General features: G+C 41.7%; 1 protein-coding gene across 1 annotated transcript in view; it reads right to left on the bottom strand.

Moving 5' to 3' along the window:
* The window catches only part of syt9a (synaptotagmin IXa), a 46,996-nt gene extending 25,750 nt beyond the window's left edge, over positions 1-21,246 (bottom strand). The window contains exons 1-3 of the mRNA XM_031812706.1: positions 20,524-21,246; positions 4,314-4,818; positions 2,370-2,928 (exon numbers count right to left, since the gene is read on the bottom strand). Coding sequence (XP_031668566.1) covers positions 2,370-2,928; positions 4,314-4,818; positions 20,524-20,671 — 1,212 coding nt within the window. The 5' untranslated portion in view covers positions 20,672-21,246. The remainder of the gene's footprint in view (positions 1-2,369; positions 2,929-4,313; positions 4,819-20,523) is intronic.
* Positions 21,247-24,427: the final 3,181 nt, after the last annotated feature.

The raw sequence follows: 24,427 nt of genomic DNA on the forward strand, positions 1-24,427 counted from the left end.
TTTTGACACACTGGGAATGTGATGAAAGAAATAATAGCTGAAATAAATCATTCTCTCTACTATTATTCTGACATTTCACATTCTTAAGATCAAGTGGTGATCCTAACTGACCTAAGACAGGGAATTTTTACTAGGATTAAATGTCAGGAATTGTGAAAAACAATGTGTTTAAATGTATTTGGCTAAGGTGTATATAAACTTCTGACTTCAACTGTAGGTCTTCACTGTCAGATGTCTCCTGCCAACTTATTTCTCCCACAAATGAAACACATTGGGCTCTATTTTAAGAAACCTAATGCAATGGTATATCTAAGCGCATGCGGTAGCACTATAGGTTCAGTGGTGTGTCCAAAATATTTTTGCTGTTATCACTATCACAATTATCGGCGCACTTGCTGGCGTTGGTGCAAAAGGGCTGTGTTTTGATGAATAAACAGGTTATGGGTGTGTTGAGCCTTGGCGTGCTCCCTGAATGTACTCCCTGGTGAAATATGTGATTGCTTCAAGTTGTGTATTTACTGTATTTTATGTATTGCCTTGGAATCAACTCCAATTCCAATGTTAGTCCATTAAAGCTTGTTAAATAGCTTACAGAAACGAAATAACTAAATGTAGACCTATCTTTGCTAAACACGTTAACTTGATCCCATTTGCAGTCTACATTGTTCTAAGTTATTGCTTGGATTCAAAAGCATCCACAATGATATAGGGGCTAGGCCTACTGTAAATTGCTTTATGGCTGAGCAGGGACATGCCAAATATTGTCAATAAGCAAGATGAAATTAATTATTGATAAAGCCTAAAAATAGAACACATAATTACAATGAAATTCTAAATTAAATTAAATAACAACTTGTTTTAAATAGGCTATGTCACACTTACAGGCACCATCATTTCTCCCCATGGCCAAAATTAAAACAAAGAAGACTATGGAGGGTTTAACGGAACATCATAACTTTTCACAGTAGCTGGACAAAGATCCAATATAGAGTGAAAGGGAGAATGTCCATTCACCGTCATACTGCTTCCAAATCGACCTATGATTTATGAACATAATCGGATCCATCTTACAGATCAGGTCCCATTCACACATCTGCAGAAGTTACATTGCAGCCACAGACATTGTAACCATTAAACCAGACAGGTGAATCATTCCAATAAGATTGGTTGTAATAAAATGAAACGAAAAAAACAGCAATCAGTTTTTTTTAAACAACAACAATAAATAAATATGAAATGTAATGATATCATAAAATCTCCAGGATATAAAAGACACACATTGCAGTTGAAGGGAGGGCTTGTGTTTTGAACATATAAAACGGAAAACAAGCCATTTCCAGGTACAGATAACTTCTGAATACAAGGTTCACCGGTATTCACCAAGGTTCTCATCTCTCTATTCATGATGGGCATTCACATAGCCCATATCATACATTTCTTTTTTAAACATGTCCAAACGGGACCTGCATAGCTAAAATAAAGTGGGCTTGCCTCTAATGCATAGATGAAAAGGGAATGTCAGCTCACAGTTTTACTCCTCTCAAACTTTACATTTTAATAACGTTTTGGTAATAATTAAGATTTATAACCAAGCGGTCTCAGGAGCCAAACCCTTTATCAAGTTTCGACTACTTCGCAATTGCATTAGGCAGGACTACAAAAAAAGCCTTGATTGAGAGGAGGTGAGGCCATGCTTGGTTTCTAACCAAATAAAATGTTTAAAAACGTAAAAATGTTTTTTTCTGTTTCTGAATACGAAGTATATGCAGGCGCCAAAAGCACATTAGGCTAATATTGTGCCATGTGCATATGGGCAGTGTGTGTCACAGCTGGATAGGCTGTGTTTCTGCTGTCAAAATACATGCCATAATCAACTGCGTTAACGCTAAAACCAGCTTTTTATTGGTCTTAAATATCCCTTTGAGTGCTGCCTCAAATTAGCACTTTGGATCATGTTTTTAAGGACACACCTCAAATATTTCCACCCCTCCCATCGGAGCACAAGCAAGCTGATTTAAGGCAGGTAAATTGCCGAACCCGACATTAGGGCTGGAAAATGCCAGTGCGACAGTTTTTACATGACGAAATTGCAAACTAACACACGTTTGACACAAGCGCCGCCGGAAATAGAGCCCATTTTCTTTATTGCAGATGAAGCTTACTGTGGCTCATCTTGAAAAATGTATATGAGGCATTCAACCAGAGGCATTCAACCAGAGGAAAAATGGTTAAATGGCTAATCTGAAATTAATATCCTGCTATAGTTATAATTGACCATTTATCTTAGTAAATCTACAGCGTTTAAGCAGAACAATCCTTCCCCTACAAGCCGGAAACAGGAAGTGATCAAACAGAACGTGTTGACTCACCGTGGAGACGTACTGGATGTCTCGGCAAAGCTTTGTCTCTGCAGGGAAGTCCACCAGATCCAGGAAGTTGTCCACCACCACCTGGCCGATGATATCGTGGCGCGAGAAGCGATCAAAGTCGTAGACACTGAAGTGCAGCTTGCGCGTCGGCAGCTCAGCGTACTCCACGGGGAACAGGAATACTTCATCGAACACGGGGTTGAGCGTCTTGCGGTGAACCTTGGTCTGATGCTTGGTCTGACGGTCCGGTAGTAGGTAGATCTTGACGTAGGGGTCCGAGGTGCCCAATAAGTCCTTGGCGGGGAGATCCTGCGCCTTGTGGATCTTGACGATTAGTTGCTCCAGGTCACAGTCAAACTTAAGAATGAAGTGTAGGCGTCCACAGCCTCCGCCCCGCCGGCCCCCCTCATCTCCTTCCAGGGAGCGCTGCTTGTAAAGCTCTGGTTTGAGACGGCCCAGACCCAGGCCCATCCCAGTCAGAGAGTCCTGTCTCTGGAACTGGGCCACGTTAAAGTCCGGGTTGGACCTGTTTACGGATAATCTACGGATAGAGTCAGACCTGTGGAGAGGACAGACAGAAAGAGACACATTAGAGAGGAGAGGAGAGGAGACACACAGAGAGACAGCAAATGTGTATTTGATACAACAGAGTACCTGAATAAAATAGACAAAGGCTTTCAGCAAATATGACCATTACAGCTCAAGCAACAATCAACAAAAATAACAATTAACTGTACAGTGGATAGCAGTAGATAGCCTTTCCTTCAAACACACGACAAATTACTTAAAACTAAAGTGAAACTCATTGATATAAAGAGTGTCTGTGGTTATAATTACTCATAGAACATTGTTTGCTGTAGAGGACGTGACTCCACAAGACTCAATGGGATAGCTGCCCTACAGCTGCTGGGTTGCTATGTCTGAGCTTCTGTTCAGTACTCTAAACCTGGTTAATGCTAGAACTTCCCAACTGCCTCTTTTGTGTCACACAGGGCTTTAACAACGTAGTGAGTCATGGTTTATACCTATGTGTGGAAGAGTTTACAATGTTCTGAAGGTGAAATTAAGAATCTGGAGAAAATCTGGAGAAAATGATTTCAAATGAATGAATGGGTGTATTTCACTCGTGCAAAATATTGTGCAAACCAAAGTTGCAAACCAATTATGATGCCTGTACTTCAGAAGGACAGTATAAATATTTGTACAGTAGGGTTGGGGTAAATTCCAATTTAATTAGAAATTCCAATTCAATTCATAAGTCCACTCATGGTGGATAATTTATATTGAATGACATTGAAATGTTAAAGATCTTTAAGTTACGGAATTATTCCGTAACTGTTTGGACTTTCTTTAATTGGAATGGAATTGGAATTGTAAAAACATATAACCTCTGGAATTTAATTGGAATTCAGTATTATTACATTACGCAGTTAAAGGAATGATCACAAATATTATAACAAATTTACTGTAGGATTATTTGTAATAATTTCAACCTGCATTCCTATATTTCTGACATGATGGCCTGAAAGCCTGAGGGAATTTAATTTTCATTTGTGGAATTCTTGGAATTTAAACCTAACATTGGAATTTAGAGGAATGTAATTATCTCTGAATTCAAAGACTGACCTGGAATTCAAATAAAATTAAATGGAATTTAAATGGAGAGAGAATTGAATTAGAATTACATTTGTGGAATTAACTCCAATCCTGGTGGACTGTGGTATTCATGTACTGGCAATGTACAGTATTGAAATCTTTACTCCTACAGTGATAACCATTGTGGTGAACTAATTAAATACTATGTATTATGAAAGCAAAGTAGCAGTCTTAGTAGCAGTCTTATATTGTAAGGGAACTTGGTATAGTAGGTACTACAGTATACAAGCACAGTACATGGCACAATAGTGACTTCATCATAGTAGAGGACTGTGATATAGTACTCACCCAATCTCTGTGTGTATAGACATTGACCGGACGGAGGGTGAGGGCTCAGTGGTCTGCCTCTGCGTACGAGGGTTGGTGTGGACCCCGTTCTCGCGGCCTTTACTCTGGGTTTCCAGGGGGATGTCTGGAGATGTGTGGCTAATCTTCATGGCTGCCTCTGGGATGGGAATGATCGCCGCTATGGGGGGCGGTGATACGGGGGTCACCGGCCCCGTCACTGTCCCAGATGCCACAGGGACAATGGAGCAGCGATGTGACTCACGGCGGTCGAGGGCGGGGACGGGGGGGTCGACGGCCGTGTAGACTGGCTCCCTGGCTGGGACGTAGGGTTGCAAAGGTGCCATGGGGGAATCGTGGTGCCCATGGGTGGGCTCCTTGATGCTGGGGGAGAGGCCACGCTCCCTCCATGGGATCCAGCAGAGCTTCCAGGACACGAAGATTGAGACCCCGAACAGGGCCAGGCCACAGGCTGTCACCACCAGGGACAGCAGGCTCACCGACACATCTACAGAATGCAGGGAGGGGTGGAAATAGGGAGAGAAGGAGGAAAGAAAGGGAGAGAGTTAGTAGGGTAATTTTACTTATACAAGGATGTGAGAGGCCAGTGAGACAAACAAAGATCAATTACACATGTACAAGACAGAGGCTTGGGAGAGAATTAATCATCACATCATCATTTAACACATTTTTTACCTCGCCGCCATTGAAAACACGTGATGAATCATGCTTCCCCATGTGGCAGTTCGACGGACAAATGTGGGTTTGGCGGATGCCAGGAGAACGCTACCTGCCCCAATTCATAGTTTCATGGATTGGGCTAGGTCCCTTAGAAGGGAAATCTTAACGCTACAGCACATAATGACATTCTATAGACGATTCTGTGTTTCCGACTTTGTGACAACAGTTTGGGGAAAGCCCTTTCCTGTTCCAGCATGACAATGCCCCCGTGCACAAAGCGAGATCCATACAGAAATGGTTTGTCGAGATCGGAAGAACTTGACTGGCCTGCACAGAGCCCTGACCTCAACCCCATCGAACACCTTTGGGATAAATTGGAATGCCGACTGCAAGCCAGGCCTAATTGCCCAACATCAGTGCATGACCTCACTAATGCTCTTGTGGCAGAATGAAAGCAAGTCCCCGCAGCAATGTTCAAACATCTAGTGGAAAGCCTTCCCATAAGAGTGGAGGTTATTATAGCAGCAAAGTGGGGACCAACTCCATATTAATGCCCATGATTTTGGAATGAGATGTTCAACGAGCAGGTGTCTTCATACTTTTGTTCATGTAGTGTGTGTTATAGCTTCTCTAGCTGTGTGCTATTAAAGACACACCACAAGGAACGGCTTAAGACTGATTTAAATCACTGTGCACTAATTTAAAAAAAACATGGCTTGGTCAATTACAAGTGTGCTTTGCGGGAACTTTTCTCATTCTCCCTTAATATTCTCTTAATAAAGAGAGAGTGTGACAAACTTAATTAGGAATTATCCAAAGTTGTTTAATTATCTCCTCTGGAGTCCCATATGCGGCCAGGGTCCTGATTTTAGTGCTGCTGTAATCCACTGTCCTTGACCGTTAGGAATAGAGCAAGAAAATGTGTTGTGGAGAAACATTCTATGGGAATCAATTGACCCAACTTGAGCAAGTTCCAAGCCACTCTTCAGGCTTAAATCTTCAATATTTATATATACCTGGAGTGCAGGTCATATTTAACAGCCATTTTGAGCAATTAATGAAAGTATGTGATGGATCATCTGTAAGAGTTTAAATTGGTGTGACGACGTCGGACCTCTCTGTTCATTTCTCCTCACAGAACTCATTGTTTGCTAAATTGTTTGCCACAAACATACTAGCTACAGTTGAAGTTGAAGGTGTACATACACCTTAGCCAAATACATTTAAACAAAGTTTTTCACAATTCCTGACATTTAATCCCAGTAAAAAATCCCTGTTTTAGGTCAGTTAGGATCACCACTTTATTTTAAGACTGTGAAATGTCAGAATAATAGTAGAGTGATTTATTTCAGCTTCTATTTCTTTCATCACATTCCCAGTGGGTCAGAAGTTTACATACACTGAATTAGTATTTGGTAGAATTGCCTTTAAATCATTTAACTGGGTCAAACGTTTCAGGTATCCTTCCACAAGCTTCCTACAATAAGTTGGGTAAATTTTGGCCCATTCCTCCTGACAGAGCTGGTGTAACTGAGTCAGGTTTGTAGGCCTCCTTGCTCGCACACGCTTTTTCAGTTCTGCCCACAAATGTTCAATAGGATTGAGGTCAGGGCTTTGTGATGGCCTCTCCAATACCTTGACTTTGTTGTCCTTAAGCCATTTTTCCACAACGTTGGAAGTATGCTTGGGGTCATTGTCCATTTGGAAGACGCATTTACGACCAAGCTTTAACTTCCTGACCGATGTCTTGAGATGTTGCTTCAATATTCCCACATAATTTTCCTCCTCATGAAGCCATCTATTTTCCGAAGTGCACCAGTCCCTCCTGCAGCAAAGCACCCCCACCTCATGATGCTGCCACCCCCATGCTTCATGGTTGGGATGGTGTTCTTCGGCTTGCAAGCATCCCCCTTTTTCCTTTAAATGTAACAATGGTCATTATGGCAAAACAGTTCTATTTCTGTTTCATCAGACCAGAGGACATTCCTACAAAAAGTATGATCTTTGTCTCCATGTGCAGTTGCAAACCGTAGTCTGGCTTTTTTTATGGCAGTTTTGGAGCAGTGGCTTCTTCCTTGCTGAGCGGCATAGGACTCGTTTTACTGTGGATATAGATACTTTTGTACCTGTTTCCTCCAGCATCTTCACAGGGTCCTTTGTTGTTTTTCTGGGATTGATTTGCACTTTTCGCACCAAAGTACGTTCATCTGTAGGAGACAGAACGCATCTCCTTCCTGAGCGGTGTGACAGCTGATTGGTCCCATGGTGTTTATACTTGCGTACTATTATTTGCACAGATGAACGTGGTACCTTCAGGCGTTTGAAAATTGCTCCCTAGGATGAACTAGTCTTGGCTGATTTCTTTTGATTTTCCCACAATGTCAAGCAAAGAGGCACTGAGTTTGAAGGTAGGCCTTGAAAAACATCCACAGGTACACCTCCAATTGAATCCAATTTTGTAAATTAGCCTATCAGAAGATTCTAAAGCCATGGCATAATTTTCTGGAATTTTCCAAGCTATTTAAAGGTACAGTCAACGTAGAGTATGTAAACTTCTGACTCACTGGAATTGTTATATACAGTGAATTATAAGTGAAATCATCTGTATGTAAACAATTGTTGGAAAAAGTTATTGTGTCATGCACAAAGTAGATGTCCTAACCGACGTGCCAAAACTATAGTTTGTTAACAACAAATTTGTGGAGTGGTTGAAAAACAGGTTTTAATAACTGCAACCTAAGTGTATGTAAACTTCCGACTTCAACTGTATATCCAATTCAAGATAACACATTGTGCTTTGTAGGGTAATATAAAATAACAAACGGCGAATGTGTCTTCTTATAATGTAATTTAATTTGAAGTGTTTAGCCTTAGTATTGGAAACTCTAATGTTTATGCCATAGAGATAGACCTATGATAGACCAAGGCTATGTTCATAGTGAACAGAATACCTGTTTAGAGGTTTGAATGGTTTATGCCAGGTCCTTTACCGATGCCCAACGTCTCCTCCTCATCCAAGGAGAGCTGGGCTCCTCTGCCCAGGCGTTGCTGACGCCTGCCAGATCTTACGCCTGGATACGTATTTTACGTACCAACTAATCACATCATACAGGTAACTGCCAATGTAAATGGAAACACTTGAGTAAATGAGGGATACAAAGTATATTGAAAGCATGAGCTTCCACACTGGTGTGGTAACTGAGTTAATTAAGCTTTGATCAGTATAAAAATGATGAAAATCATATGCCATGGCCGTCTCTTTCACCAGATTTCAACCCAACTGGCTGGCTATTTTTGCCACATTGGCCATGCAAATTACCGCAGGTGAGATAAATTACATTTGCTGAGAATCACTTGCCTCCAACTAAATTAATTAGAATTTTAAATAATTTTGGGACTTTGAAGTGAAAAATCTAAATTTCAGTACTTATTTTAATAAAAACATTTGGTCCTGTGTCATTGTAAATCAGGCAAATACACATGTGAACACCAACGTTTTAAATTTCAACTTATTTTCGAAGAAATTGTGAATCATGCAAGGATGAATCCTCTCTCCTTCCTCTCCTGTCTCCTTTTGAAAAATGTAAATGTAATCGAGGAGAGGAAACGTGGAAACAAATGTGCTTGATGAAATGAGACTCCCCTCCACAAGCTCGTCATCAGGCAAACTGTGTATAAAGTGGCTCAAACAGATTTTGCTAGTTGTACCAGACATTTTCTAGACTAAAAGTGGGCGTTTTAAAACGCGTGGGTACTTTTCTCCTCTGAGAAAAAAACCTGTTGATTCAAAGGAGGTGTGGCGGATTACAAAAAAAAACTCTTCCTGGTAGGACTCTGGAAGGATATACGTAAGAATTCTCAGCCGGGAGAGGCTATCGAGGAGAAGTGCAAACTCCTCTGTTCACCTCTTAACAAAATGATGTTCTCCTACCAATGGTAACGACATATCGGTTTCCTTCCGGGTCAGGAGGGGAGGAGGACGGAGGAGTCGAGGAGAGGATGGATTTATGCCCAATGGAGAATCTCCCTATATCTATGCTGGTCCTCATCCTCTACACGGTTTAAACTAAGATATTACACATATGTATACAGTGTGAGAAGCCTTGTGAAAATGCTGCAAGTAATCCTGTAATTATATTTTCAGCATGACTTGCAACATGTTGTGTACTTGTATGTTGATGATGCTATTGATGTATTGCACTTTGTTGTCCCCATAACGGTCTTGTAGGAAGCAGTGACAGTCCTATGAATGTGAAATGTGTCTTTACAATGCTGTCAACGTCATCATAATTACAGAGCATCGCGGTACTGCTCACATTCAGAATGAGAGCTAGAGAGACTGTTTAGGGTTTACTGTGTTCCCATGTTTCCATGCAACATGGGTTGCAGGCACTTTTTGGCTATATCAAGGCAGCCTCAAATATCACAAATGAAAGATTAAGATTTCAAAGTGTTGTGATGAATAATTAAGTGTGCTCATTCACACTGGCACAGGGTCCCCCAGTCACCGCGGAAGGGGGGGGGGAACAGAAAGACAATCACGAAGAGCCTTCTGATTCATCTTGGCGTTTGCCTCCAAAGCAATCCCAGGAAGTGAAGTAATGATGAGATCTCCCTCTCTGGGAATTCTTCTGAAGAGGATGAAGTTCCGCCAGAGAGATCTTCAAAGAGATGAATCAGTGTCATGGGGAATTCATCATTTTTGCACAGCTGTCACCCATTGAACTTGGAGGACTTGGCAAACTCTCAGAGATTAGGGTCACACAATGTAACACAATGCATGACACCTAACTAACGTACAGCTTCCGAACTGCAGAGCAAATCAGCACTCCCCCACTCATCACTACTACACATAATGGCAAACCTACAGAGGTCGTCCATTTTTCCTAACTATCTTTACAGGTGTTAAATGTTCAGATTGACTAGAGGCATTTATAAAACAGACCCACTCAACTGTAAATTGTTTTGCACCATACAGTATTGTACCGTGTAGTTCACCATATTTTGCCATATGCTGTCCCATTCTCCAGCCCTGTTTGTCCGTTGTTACTGAAACCCTGTGGGTTTACAACAACTGAGGCGTAGGAAATTATGAAATGATGATTTGTGTAATTAATCCACTGGGAGAAAGCTTTTTTAGTTATTTGTTGAATTATATATGTATGCTAAATGACTAAGCGCAGATAGGGCTATCCAAGAGAACACTCAGGATGTTATCTTGTCTGGATTTGTGAGATACCATGTTTCTCACAAATAGATACCATGTTTCTCTGGATCTCAGTGACCACATCTTAATGAAATCTTATCGTAGACCCTTTTACATACTGTACCTCCACAGGGGTGAAAGTGAAAAAAGTGAAGCTGTTTGGCAATCATCAGTAACAGTAAAAATGATGTACATCCATGGAAAGACAAAATTACAAACATGGCAATCCCTATGTGAGAATGCTGTTCATCGACTACAGCTCGGCATTCAACACCATAGTAGTCTCCAATCTCGTCATCAAGCTCGAGACCCTGGGCCTCGACCCCGCCCTGTGCAACTGGGTACTGGACTTCCTGACGGGCCGCCCCCAGGTGGTGAGGGTAGGCAACAACATCTCCTCCCCACTGATCCTCAACACTGGGGCCCCACAAGGGTGCGTTCTGAGCCCTCTCCTGTACTCCCTGTTCACCCGCGACTGCGTGGCCATGCACGCCTCCAACTCAATCATCAGGTTTGCGGACGACACAACAGTGGTAGGCTTGATTACCAACAACGACGAGATGGCCTACAGGGAGGAGGTGAGGGCCCTCGGAGTGTGGTGTCAGGAAAATAACCTCACACTCAACGTCAACAAAACTAAGGAGATGATTGTGGACTTCAGGAAACAGCAGAGGGAACACCCCCCTATCCACATCGATGGAACAGTAGTGGAGAGGCTAGCAAGTTTTAAGTTCCTCGGCATACACATCACAGACAAACTGAATTGGTCCACTCACACAGACAGCATCGTGAAGAAGGCGCAGCAGCGCCTCTTCAACCTCAGGAGGCTGAAGAAATTCGGCTTGTCACCAAAAGCACTCACAAACTTCTACAGTTGCACAATCGAGAGCATCCTGGCGGGCTGTATCACCGCCTGGTACGGCAACTGCTCCGCCCTCAACCGTAAGGCTCTCCGGAGGGTAGTGAGGTCTGCACAACTCATCACCGGGGGCAAACTACCTGCCCTCCAGGACACCTACACCACCCGATGTTACAGGAAGGCCATAAAGATCATCAAGGACATCAACCACCGAGCCACTGCCTGTTCACCCCGCTATCATCCAGAAGGCGAGGTCAGTACAGGTGCATCAAAGCTGGGACCGAGAGACTGAAAAACAGCTTCTATCTCAAGGCCATCAGACTGTTAAACAGCCACCACTAACATTGAGTGGCTGCTGCCAACACACTGACAATGACACTGACTCAACTCCAGCCACTTTAATAATGGGAATTGATGGGAAATGATGTAAATATATCACTAGCCACTTTAAACAATGCTACCTTATATAATGTTACTTACCCTACATTATTCATCTCACATGCATACGTATATACTGTACTCTATATCATTGACTGCATCCTTATGTAATACATGTATCACTAGCCACTTTAACTATGCCACTTTGTTTACATACTCATCTCATATGTATATACTGTACTCGATATCATCTACTGTATCTTGCCTATGCTGCTCTGTACCATCACTCATTCATATATCCTTATGTACATATTCTTTATCCCCTTACACTGTATATAAGACAGTAGTTTTGGAATTGTTAGTTAGATTACTTGTTGGTTATTACTGCATTGTCGGAACTAGAAGCACAAGCATTTCGCTACACTCGCATTAACATCTGCTAACCATGTGTATGTGACAAATAACATTTGATTTGATTTTAAATTGAATTACAATTCAGGTCGAGAGCTGCGGCTTCTGATGCGAAGTCTGTTTCATGGATTTTAGTGCAGAGCGATTAATCAAAATGTTGGTTATTTTTCATTTTTTAAACAACATCGGTTCAATTATTTTAATTGCATTTAGTTCGTTTTTTTGTCTGTGAGCTCAATGCGCAAATTGCACAATTTCTCTAAAGACAAATCAGATCCAGCCTGAACTGTCCGATGTCGAATGGAGTTGTAGTTTCCAACAGACCAATATTCTATACTGTACAACAATATAAAGACAACATCCAACAATTTCAAAGATTTTACTGAGTTACAGTTCATAGACAGAAATCAGTCAATAGAAATAAATTCATTATCACCCAATCTATAGATTTCACATGACCGGGCAGGGGTGCAGCCATGGAGCTAGGCCAACCACTGGGGAGCTAGGCCCAGCCAATCAGAATAATACAAAATAAAAAGAATGGTGAATCAAATCTGCACATTTTAGAGTGGCCTTTTATAGTCCCAAGCACAAGGTCCACCTGTGTAATGATCATGCTGTTTAATAAGCTTCTTGATATGCCACACCTGTCAGGTGGATGGATTATCTTGGCAAAGGAGAAATTCTCATTTACAGTGATATAAACTAATTTGTGCACACAATTGGAGAGAGAACCATTTTTTGTGCAGCTCATGAAAAATGAGACCAAGACTTTACATGTTGCATTTATATTTTTGCTCAGTATAAACAGTAGTAATTAACTACAATGACCATAATCCATTGTGAATCTACTTAGCCAATCTGTGTTTCTTTTACTCCTGCTACGGAAGAGAGAAGAATGTGCGATCTTGAGGTGATATAGAGCGCAGCTGTTGCTTAGCCAGGTATCTCTACCTGAAAATACACGATCAAAGTGATTGATAGTTGGTATTCAGCAGTCATAAAAGTATGCCTTATTTATTTTGAAGAACTACTAAAATAGTGATTTTGTCAGACAGGTTAGGCAGCAACTCTACAGAGATGAGAGGATGACTTGGAATGAAATAATAAAGTCATCAAATAAAACAAATGTAATATACACAACTGAATTATTTTATTAAAGTAATGTGCTTAAATGATGGTTAATAAGTGAAAAGCAGTAATGTGCAGTCACTACCATCATGGGACTTTTATGAATTGTTTTATTCTGTGTTGTTACAGCCTTCCACCCAAATAATAGAACATATACCAAACCGACCTCAAAAAGCAGTAATCGCTCAGCACTAATGCATGTGGAATCTGCTGGGCGGACCAAGGGAAATCACATCCAGGGTAAAAGGCCAGCTGACCACCTTTGATTGCAGTAAAAAGCAAAGGGGTTGTTTTTGACATGGCCCCTTCCATTACATATTCCCTCAGAATGTTGAGGCAAAGCAAGCTGGGAGTCTGGGGCTTCCTTAATGAGCCTAGTATTGCACACCACCTACCCTTATTTTTCCTCCTCTTATTGCTGTCTCCTAACTTTCTATTACCATCCCCCTCATCCTCCTTAATCTCACCCATGCTTCCCCCTCTGATATGTCAGGGATATAACTCCTTTTACACATCAAAGTCAAGAATTATACTGTTCCGTTAGCTCTCACGTCAATCAGTAATCAAACAGTTGATTAAAAATAATAGATTATAGTCCACAGTGGTCTAAAATAAATGCACCCTTAAATGAGCCACTTCAAATATTGCAGTGAGTTGGCCTATGTTGTGACAGTGTGAAGAAGGTGAATGATGAAGTCTGCCCCCCGAAATATTATCTTCAGAGCTTTGACAGCTCTTGCATTTCTCAGAGCACTTGCAAACACCTCATCAAAACGTGTGTACAGTCAACACTGTACATGGTGGTAAATGGGACAAGGCCACTTTGAGGATGTCATACCAACATACCACACACATAATATCTCAACTTGTGTTTCTAGGCTATTATGAAGATCAAAAAACGTCATAAACAATCGTGAATCTTCTTGGGCTGATCCCTCCGTTCAAGCTCCTCCAAGCTGTTATAAACATGATCCAGGATCATAAAATACTGCAATATGGAGAACCAACTGTGTGAAAATGTACCTCTGCATCAGAGGTAATCAATCAATCAGTTGATTGAGTGCTTCATGACAGTAATGCCATTGAAATGCCACTAACCAGGGTGGCCATTTTGCTGTTGTAAAATTCATGCCATGCCACTCCTGTCACCTGTGCTGAAGCTCCTCTTTATCTGTGTAGGACACATGTTTCAATTTTAAAGTTTTAATGTCAAGTGAAATGCCTTTCTTGCCAGCTCTAAACCTAACAATGCAGTAATCAATATCAATGTAGTATTGAAAATAACATAAGGTAGAACACCCAAGAAGTAAGTAAGCTACATGCAATTCCAATACAATATGTATAATGTGCAGAGATACTGGAGTGATGGAGAGCATTGTCCATATGTCCACCTGATGTCCTCTGTACACACAGCACATGTGACCGTCACAGACCTGCAGTTGGCTATTGAACATGAATGGGGGAGGCTTTCAACACACAAATCCCATTCTCTGAATCACAAAGCTACTGATAGCATCAGTCACTATTCCTGATGAAATAAGTCAATCAGTGAAACCACAGGCCATGTCACAACCAGCCAAAGACATGGTACACCAGGGGTGAGCTGTGTTTAGACCACAATGTGGCATCTGATTGGACGGTGGCTATTGAGCTCAGAGATGAGGGCGAAAGACTGACATGGGCTGCCATGTAGCCTGAGAGCACATTGATCCAGAGGCCTAGTGGCGGTTTGCTTGGTACATTGCCCTGGTACTGCCTGAGGAGGTCTAGATTCATAGTATATTTGAAAATACTCAAATAACCCCGATAGTTAACAAAAACATCCAACAGAAAGAGAGAGGGGGATATTGCCAATTTAAGCACTTCCTTGGACATACAGTACTCCCTTGTGTTGCTCTAAGGTGCCTTACAGATTGTTTGGTGTTGAATTAGTGAGAGATTAGTTAGGAAGCACTAATTAGTGTGCCCCTATAGCAAACTGATATGTAATCATCTACATTACCTACACCTCTACTCAATAAGTCATCAGCAGCAATAGCAGTCAATATGCACTGAGTTTAAAAAACATTAGGAATACCTGCTCTTTCCATGACATAGTTTGACTGACCGGGTGAATCCAGGTGAAAGCTATGATCCTTATTGATGTCACTAGTTAAATCCACTTCAATACGTGTAGATGAAGGGGAGGAGACCGGTTAAAAAACAATTTGTACGTTTTGAGACAATTGAGACATGGATTGTGTATGTACGCCATGCAGAGAGTGAATGGGCAAGATAACGTGTTTTTTTTACTCATTATTAGGAAGGTGTTCTTAATGTTTTGTACACTCAGTGTAAATTAGCTACTGTATGTGAATATGAGTGAGCTGCTACCAACCAAAAACCTCATAGGCATTATTTATCACAGGCATTATCTACAGTTGAAGTCGGAAGTTTACATACACCTTAACCAAATGCATTTAAACTCATTGTCTTTCACAATTCCTGATATTTAATCCTAGTCAAAATTCACTGTCTTAGGTCAGTTAGGATCACCATTTTATTTTAAGAATGTGAAATATCAGAATAATAGTAGAGAGAATTACTTATTTCAGCTTTTATTTCTTTCATCATATTCCCAGTGGGTAAGAAGTTTACATACACTCAATTAGTACTTGGTAGAATTGCCTTTAAAATGTTTAACTTCATATGGCTTGGGGGCAGTATTGAGAAGCTTGGATGAATAAGGTGCCCAGAGTAAACCGCCTGCTACTCAGGCCCAGAAGCTACGATATGCATATTATTAGTACATTTGGATAGAAAACACTCTGAAATTTCGAAAACTGTTTGACTGATGTCTGTGAGTAACACATAACTCATATGGCAGGCAAGAACCTGAGAAACATTCCAACCAGGAAGTGGGAAATCTGAGGTTTGTAGTTTTTCATCTCTTTGCCTATCCAAGATACAGTGTAAAATTGGTCTGTTTGCACTTCCTACGGCTTCTACTAGATGTCAATAGTCTTTAGAACCTGGTTTGAGGCTTCTACTGTGAAGGAGGAGAGAATGAGAGCTGATTGAGTAAGAGGTCTGCCAGAAGGCCATGAGTGTTATGGCTGTCGTCGTAATGAGACCAAGGTGCCACGTGGTGGACGTACATAGTGAATTTATTAAATTAACACCAAAAAAACAAGAAAGATAAACGACACGTAAAGTAATGTAGCACTAAACCAGCAACTAACAAAAAGAAGATCCCACAACAGAAAGTGGGAAAAAGGGCTGCCTAAGTATGATCCCCAATCAGAGACAACGATAGACAGCTGCCTCTGATTGGGAACCATACTCAGCCAAAAACAAATAAATAGACAACATAGAAGGCCCACCCCAAATCACACCCTGACCTAACCAAATAGAGAAATAAAATGGCTCTCTAAGGTCAGGGCGTGACAATGAGCTCATTCAGGCACGCTCCCGTGAGAGGTAGCTGCGTTCCATTGCATTTCTCAAGACAAAGGAATTCTCCGGTTGCAACATTATTGAAGATTTATGTTAAAAACATCCTAAAGATTGATTATATACATCATTTGACATGTTTCTACGAACTGTAATGTAATTTTTTTACTTTTCGGCTGGCCTGCACTTTGTGTATTTATTGAACAAAACAAACATTTATTGTGAAACTGGGATTCCTGGGAGTGCATTCTGATGAAGATCATCAAAGGTAAGTTAATATTTATAATGCTATTTCTGACTTCTGTTGACTCCACAACATGGCGGATATCTGTATGGCTTGTTTTGGTCTCTGAGCGCTGTACTCAGATTATAGCATGGTGTGCTTTTTCGGTAAAGCTTTTTTGAAATCTGACACAGCGGTTGCATTAAGGAGAAGTTTATCTAAAGTTACATGCATAATTTCTATCAATGTTTAGGATGAGTATTTATGTAAATTGATGTGGCTTTTGGAAGCAAAACATTACTGAACGTAACGCGCCAATGTAAACTGAGATGTTTTGATATAAATGTTAGTGATTAATTTGATCTATATTTCTGCTTTTTGTGACTCATTTCTTTGGCTGGAAAAATGGCTGTGTTTTTCTGTGACTAGTTACTGACTTAACATAATCAGATGGTGTGCTTTTGTCGTAAAGCCTTTTTGAAATCGGACACTGTGGTGGGATTAACAACAAGTTTATCTTTAAAATGGTGTAAAATACTTGTATGTTTGAGATATTTTAATTATGAGATTTCTGTTTGAATTTGGAGCCCTGCACTTTCACTGGCTGTTGTCATATCGATCCTGTTAACGGGATCTCAGCCGTAAGAAGTTAACTTGGGTCAAACATTTCAGGTAGCCTTCCACAAGCTTCCCACAATAAGTGTTGGCCCATTCCTCCTGACAGAGCTGGTGTAACTGAGTCAAATGTGTAGGCCTCCTTGCTCGCACACACATTTTTAGTTCTGCCCACAAATTTTCTATGGGATTGAGGTCAGGGCTTTGTGATGACCACTCCAATACTTTGACTTTGTTGTCCTTAAGCCATTTTGCCACAACTTTGGAAGTATGCTTGGGGTCATTGTCCATTTGGAAGACCCATTTGCGACCAAGCTTTAACTTCCTGACTCATGTTTTGAGATGTTGCTTCAATATATCCACATCATTTTCCTCCTCATGATGCAATCTATTTTCTAAAGTGCACCAGTCCCTGCTGTAGCAAAGCACCCCCACAACATGATGCGGCCACGCCCAGGTTTCATGATGCAAGCATCCCCCTTTATCCTCCAAACATAACGATGGTCATTATGGCCAAACAGTTCTATTTCTGTTTCTTCAGACCAGAGGACATTCCTACAAAAAGTACGATCTTTGTCTCCATGTGCAGTTACAAACCGTAGTCTGGCTTTTTTATAGCAGTTTTGGAGCAGTGGCTTCTTCCTTGCTGAGCAGCCTATCAGGTTATGTCGATATAGGACTCGTTTTACTGTGGATATATATACTTTTGTACCTGTTTCCGCCAGCATCTTCACAAGGTCCTTTGTTGTTGTTCTGTGATTGATTTGCAATTTTCGCACCAAAGTACATTCATCTCTAGGAGACAGAACGTGTCTCCTTCCTGAGTGGTATGATGGATGCGTGGTCCCATGGTGTTTATACTTGTGTACTATTGTTTGCACAGATGAACATGGTATCTTCTGGCGTTTGGAAATTGTTCCCAAGGATGAAGCAGACTTGTGGAGGTCCACAAATTTTTTCTGAGATCTGATTTCTTTTGATCTTCCCATGATGTCAAGCAGAGGCACTGAGTTTGAAGGTAGTCTTTGAAAAACCTCCACAGGTGCACCCCCAATTGACTCAAATTATGTAAATTAGCCGATCAGAAGCTTCTCAAGCCATGACATAATTTTCTGGAATTTCCAAGGCTGTTTAAAGGCACAGTCAACTTAGTGTATGTGAACTTCTGAATCACTGGAATTGTGATAAAGTGAATTAAACTTAATCTGTGATAAATTAAATAATCTGTCTGTAAACAATTGTTGGAAGAATTACTTGTGTCATGCACAAAGTAGATGTCCTAACCGACTTGCCAAAACTATTGTTTATGTGTATGTAAACTTCCGACTTCAACTGTATAAGTACAGTTTGATAATACTGTGGCAATGACACCTAAACAATGTCGAGTAGCTGGGAGTCTCAGTCTACAAGGTGGCACAGCAGGGGGACATGTTGCTGGAAAACTCTCTTTCCCCAGCCACTCGCTGTATGGCCATGATCTGGCTTAAGATACAATAGCTTAATTTCCCCCGGGGTTGCTATTACTGAGGACTCAACATGGCATATGTTATACATATAGCCCAGAATCACACCATTGTGCATAATGGGTCTGAGTGCTTAGCAACATGCTCAGCACTACATTAATGTATAGACAGCAGGCCGATGTCTGAAGTTATTTTGGTAAAGGTGAGAGATCTATTGTAAGATATATTTTTCGTTCTCCAGATGATTTAAAATAGTTAGCTTCACAGTGGCATTAACATTGAGTATGGGCAGACATTCATTCTGACCTGATCTGGTGTGAGGGAGTCGCTTGGCCTGTACAAACACTGCAAATGTGTTAGCCATGGTTGGTTTTTAACCCTCCACACAGAAACAGACACACACTCCTCTCCGTTTGGGTCACATATTATCTTTGAATGCCAGAGACCAACGCAAAGGGACTTGTCAATCTTCCTATATATTTTTCTCTTCTCTCTTTCATCTGTATTTCTCTCTGGTTTTATTGAGGTGCCAGTCATCCAGGACAGGATGACATTGCTCAGCTGGATATGTTAATAAAACCAGGGTCTGTGGACTCAAGGGAATCTGCCTCTGATCGCAGTTCAATAACCCCACCATACACTCCACCTGGCTGTCAATGCAGAGGGGAGAGTGGAGAGAGGAGAAGGGAGAGTGCACAGAGAATAGTGCTGAAGAGAGAAGAAATGGTGCATAGGGGAGAGGAGCAGGGACAGATAGTAAGCAGAAAGTAGAAGGGAGAGGAGAGGGGGTATAGGGGGAAGGGGAGGGGAGAGGAGAAAGAAGGGAGAGGGGAGCAAGGAGATGGGTGAGTGAGTGAAGAGAGGTTTTGACTGAAAGGATGGGGGTGGGGTTACGAACCACATCTTGAACAATTCATCAATCAGGGGCATGTGAGAAATGCAGAAGTGTTCACAATATGTAACATTTTATGCCTTCCAGAAACCTCCTGTGAACCTACTAGTAATCACCAAGGTCTGCAACAGGCAGCCCATGATCAGTGGGTAGAGTGGAAAACACGTCCACGCACGCACGCACGAACACACACACAAACAGCTCGCGTGGGTTAGTGTGATACTGTATTACTAAGAATGCACTCCTCCATCGTCTCCAGACGCACTCGCACGGCGTGCTAGCTTCCCCAAAATTCCCGTTCCACTATAAGCACTGCCTCCCTCTCTTGCATTGGCTAGCACGTATAGGCATGCACTCACCACTCACCCTTGGTAAATGGGTTAGGGATTAAAAAATGAATCCACTGAGAACTTTAGTGTGGCAGAGTGTTGCATCGCATGTGCCAATGCAAAAAAAATGAGATAGCATTGGGTATCACGCGAGCTCAAGCTTCAATGAATGCGACCAAAGATTCCGCAAACTCGCGCCAGTCCCCATCCCCCACTCTCAACACCCCATCCACCTCAGGTGCACCAGAAATAAATGCACATATAACAAATCCATAGTACGCACTGCATATCCCACACTACATGTATTGGCAAGGTTGAATATAACCTACTGGCTTTTCTTTTTGTAATCAAACAAGTGTTCCTGCAAAACCCTATATAAAATAATTTCCCCACTCCTAATCTCCATGCAACAAGTTCTGTGCAGAAATGGAACCCTTTCTCTCCAAACTTAATGTGTGAAAAAAAAATATTTAGATCAAAGTGTTTCCGAGCAAGTTACGTCTGTATAATTCAAACCGAAAAGCGCACACACATTGCATACACATACACTGCTCTCAGGTCCGATTAATTGGATACGATTGGCTGGTGCATACCTGAGTCCGTGTAGCGTGGTCTGGCGAGGTCCCGGAAATGGTAAATGAAATCCAGACAGTTTTCGTTCTGTACTTCCCCTTTAGAGCACAGATCAGACAGTAGTTCTAGTGCTTTTTGACAAATCTCGTCCTCTCTGTCGCCAGGCATTTCCCACCAGCATCCTTCTGAATGGAGGGGCTCCTATGGCACCACCACACCACCCCGCCCACCAGAGAGTCGACTAGCCCCCGCAGAATCACACTAATCCTCCCGGCAGAGAGTCAACTAAAGCCCCAGTAGCAGCGCACCACTCCACCCGAAGCGGAGTCACCAACACCCAGCAGCTCAGCACCACTCTGGCTGTCTGAAAAACCAACCAGGGTAGCAGAGGAGGAACAGGTAAGTATAGTAGGTCAAAAAACCATCATATTCCTTTGTTTCTTTCCAGATGTCGGGCATCCCTTTTCGAGTGTGTAGTATTCAATTGTGGGAGTTTTCCCATCAAAGTAGCCTACCGTAAAATTTAGCCACAGGTTGAATGTCCGACCACTCACAGGAGGCTATGAGGCGCCGTGCGCTATCCACACTCAATTGGTGCTGAAAAAGTGCATGCGCCCTCTCGATGCGTGAATGACCGGCGCCGCGCAGCCAGTCGCTCAATTCACCATCAACGCAATGAGCGAGCGCGATCCCGACTCTCCGCGGTTCAAAGCGCTCCGCTTATTAACTGCGCCGCCAACACTAAACCCCCAATGCTCTCTTTGCGCCGAGACCCCTGGGCTGGCATCCAAATGCACGTCAAGAGTGACGCCCAACTGGCTTTCCATACAACTGGCCCTGAGAACGAACTAATTAGTGGTGTTGACTGTGCACGCTGTTAATTATTAAGTGCATGTTTTCTGCTACTGCGTTAATTCATATTGTTTTTCTCAGTTATATTCTATACTGTTCTGTTTATCGCTTTAGCCAGGTAGGACTGTTGTTCTACCTATTTATCTTGGGATATACAGTATGCCAATGCCATTAAGGGCTGCATGGTGAGGCTGGTTGATAACTAATTATATTATAGATTTGCACAATTGATGAGTATGCACCTCTTTAATTGTGCAGTCAATTTAATAATTTCTCAATCCATTTCAGTGATTGACAAGCACTGTATTAACCGTGTGGAAATGTGTGTTTGTATGAGTGCACGTGTGTGTGCAAGCATGTACAGTATATGTATGATATATAGATTTAAAGATGGAACTATAAGGGAATTGAGGTGTATGTAATACATTCCTGTCCAACCCTTGTCCAGACAGTTTTGTAAAGATGAATGAAAACAGCCTGTGCACCAAATAGTTATTTAAGCAGCACAATGGAGCTAAAGCTACCAGCCCCATAGAGCCTTATACAGGAGTCGAATCAGACTCCATAATGAATGAGACAAACCCTTTCCATGCTGGAGGGTATGGTTACCTCATAAAGAGCAACACCATCGGATACATGTTAATATTGTTTTTGTCGCTTTGGTACTATTTTCACTGAAGAATTTTTCACTTAACACTTAACAATCCAAAATAATGTTTAATGTGAAATATAATGAGTACATTGGTTTAATCACCAAAACACAACATAATAATATCTTCTCAATGTCGTTATTTTAACAACCAGTTCATCCAACAGCAAAACTTTTAAGATAAATTGCCCTTTGGATGTAATATGCTACAGGCAAACCATCACACTTCCCCCACCATGCTTCACCGTTGATATGAGGTTCTTACTGTGGAATGCAGTGTTTAGTTTTCGCCAGACATAATGGGATACTGTCATGGCTTCTAGGAGTAGTGGGTGGAGGAGTCAGGTGCAGAGAGCAGGGTAGTTCAAAACGTGGATCTTTATTCCAAGACAGAGTAACGGTCAAACACAAGGGCGCATAAATACCCAGTCCAACAAACAGGACGAAACTGTCCGGAAAAACGGTATCCACAATAATCCACACACCATGAACAGAAAAACAAGCCTTCACAAAAGCCTATCGGCCTATCGGGTTTAAATAGCCCAAAACAAAACCCAAACAAGAAACAGGTGACACTAATCAGACAAAACTAACTGAAACAGAAAAGGGGATCGGTGGCAGCTAGTAGGCCGGCGAAGACGACCGCCGAGTGCCGCCCGAACAGGAAGAGGCACCATCTTCGGCGGGATTCGTGACAGATACTCTGTACTCTGTATACTCTCATTGGCTGGTCCTTGCTACATATTCTAGTCCAAAATGCTGACTCAAGTTTGCCAATAAAGCACCTTGATGATCATCAAGACACTTGGAAGAATGTTCTATGGACAGATGAGTCAAAAGTATAACTTTTTGGACGACATGGGTAATGCAATTTTAAACCAAACGTTTAAGTGGTCAACAATTAAGAGCAGTCGGAGTAAGTAATAGTAAATTAATTTTAACAAAAGAGAATATGAACATATCAAAAGTAATGTGATCACTGCATTGTAAAAATCCATTACTTTCTATTAACATGTATTGGAGCGTCAAACATGTATTTCTAAGTGAACAAGTAACTGTATGATTTTGTGTATTGTACTTTGTCAATTGAAATTTTGCTTAGAGTTTTGAAACAACTGCCTTTTTGAGGATCTATTTTGACTTTTGTACAAAGAGTGAAAATGGCACCAAAGGGCAAAAAAATGTATGTAATAGGCATCTAGTGAAATCATAGGCGTCTTTGTTTCATATAATTCATTTGAAGAGGAACCAAGGTTTGGTTATTCCCATGATCCAAGTGTATTTCAATGGAACATTGTCATATGCAGTGCATTCGGAAAGTACTCAGACCCTTTGACTTTTTCAACATTTTGTTACAGCCTTATTTTCAAATGTATGACGTTGTTTTTTCCCCTCATCAATCTACATACAATACCACATACAATAAGTCAGGAACCAAAACACACAGTCAGTTAGGAAAGCAAAGGATAGCTTTTTCAAACAGAAATTTGCATCCTGCAGCACCAATTCCAAAATGTTTTGGGAGACTGTAAAGTCCATTGAGAATAAGAGTACCTCCTCCCAGCTGCCCACTACACCGAGACTAGGAAACAGTGTCACCACTGATAAATCCACAATAATCGAGAATTTCAATAAGCATTTCTCTACGGCTGGTCGTGCTTTCCACCTGGCTACCACAACCCCGGCCAACAGCTCTGCACCCCGTGCAGGAACTGGCCCAAGCCCGCACCCCCCCCCCCCCCCTCCCCTCCACCCGCTTCTCCTTCACCAAAAATAACTATCAGGTATGTCCGTCATCAGAACAGACTGAATGATCAGAGGCTCTAATCATAGCCTACATCAGAACAGACTGAATGATCAGAGGCTCTAATCCTAGTCTACATCAGAACAGACTGAATGATCAGAGGCTCTAATCATAGTCTACATCATAACAGACTGAATGATCAGAGGCTCTAATCCTAGTCTACATCAGAACAGACTGAATGATCAGAGGCTCTAATCATAGTCTACATCATAACAGACTGAATGATCAGAGGGTCCAATCATAGTCTACATCAGAACAGACTGAATGATCAGGGGGTCAATTCATAGCCTGTATGAAGTTCAATCAGTGAGACACATGATCAGAGCCTTCCATCTCTGTGTATCCACACTAACTGCAGTATCACTATTGAGAAAACAATATGTTCATCCTTCAATTATGATTATTTTGGCCCCTCGTTTGCCGGGTAGGATATATCATGAAGGTATAAGCTTTGCAAATATGGTGACATTTGAATTGTTTTTCACACACACACACACACACACACACACACACGCACACATGCACACACACACACCCCACACAGACAGACACACACAAACATACACCCAACCCACACACACATACCACACCCACCCCGCAAACATGTACACGTGCACAC

The sequence above is a fragment of the Oncorhynchus kisutch genome, linkage group LG3, assembly GCF_002021735.2.
Source record: "Oncorhynchus kisutch isolate 150728-3 linkage group LG3, Okis_V2, whole genome shotgun sequence".
Taxonomy (NCBI): Eukaryota; Metazoa; Chordata; class Actinopteri; order Salmoniformes; family Salmonidae; genus Oncorhynchus; species Oncorhynchus kisutch.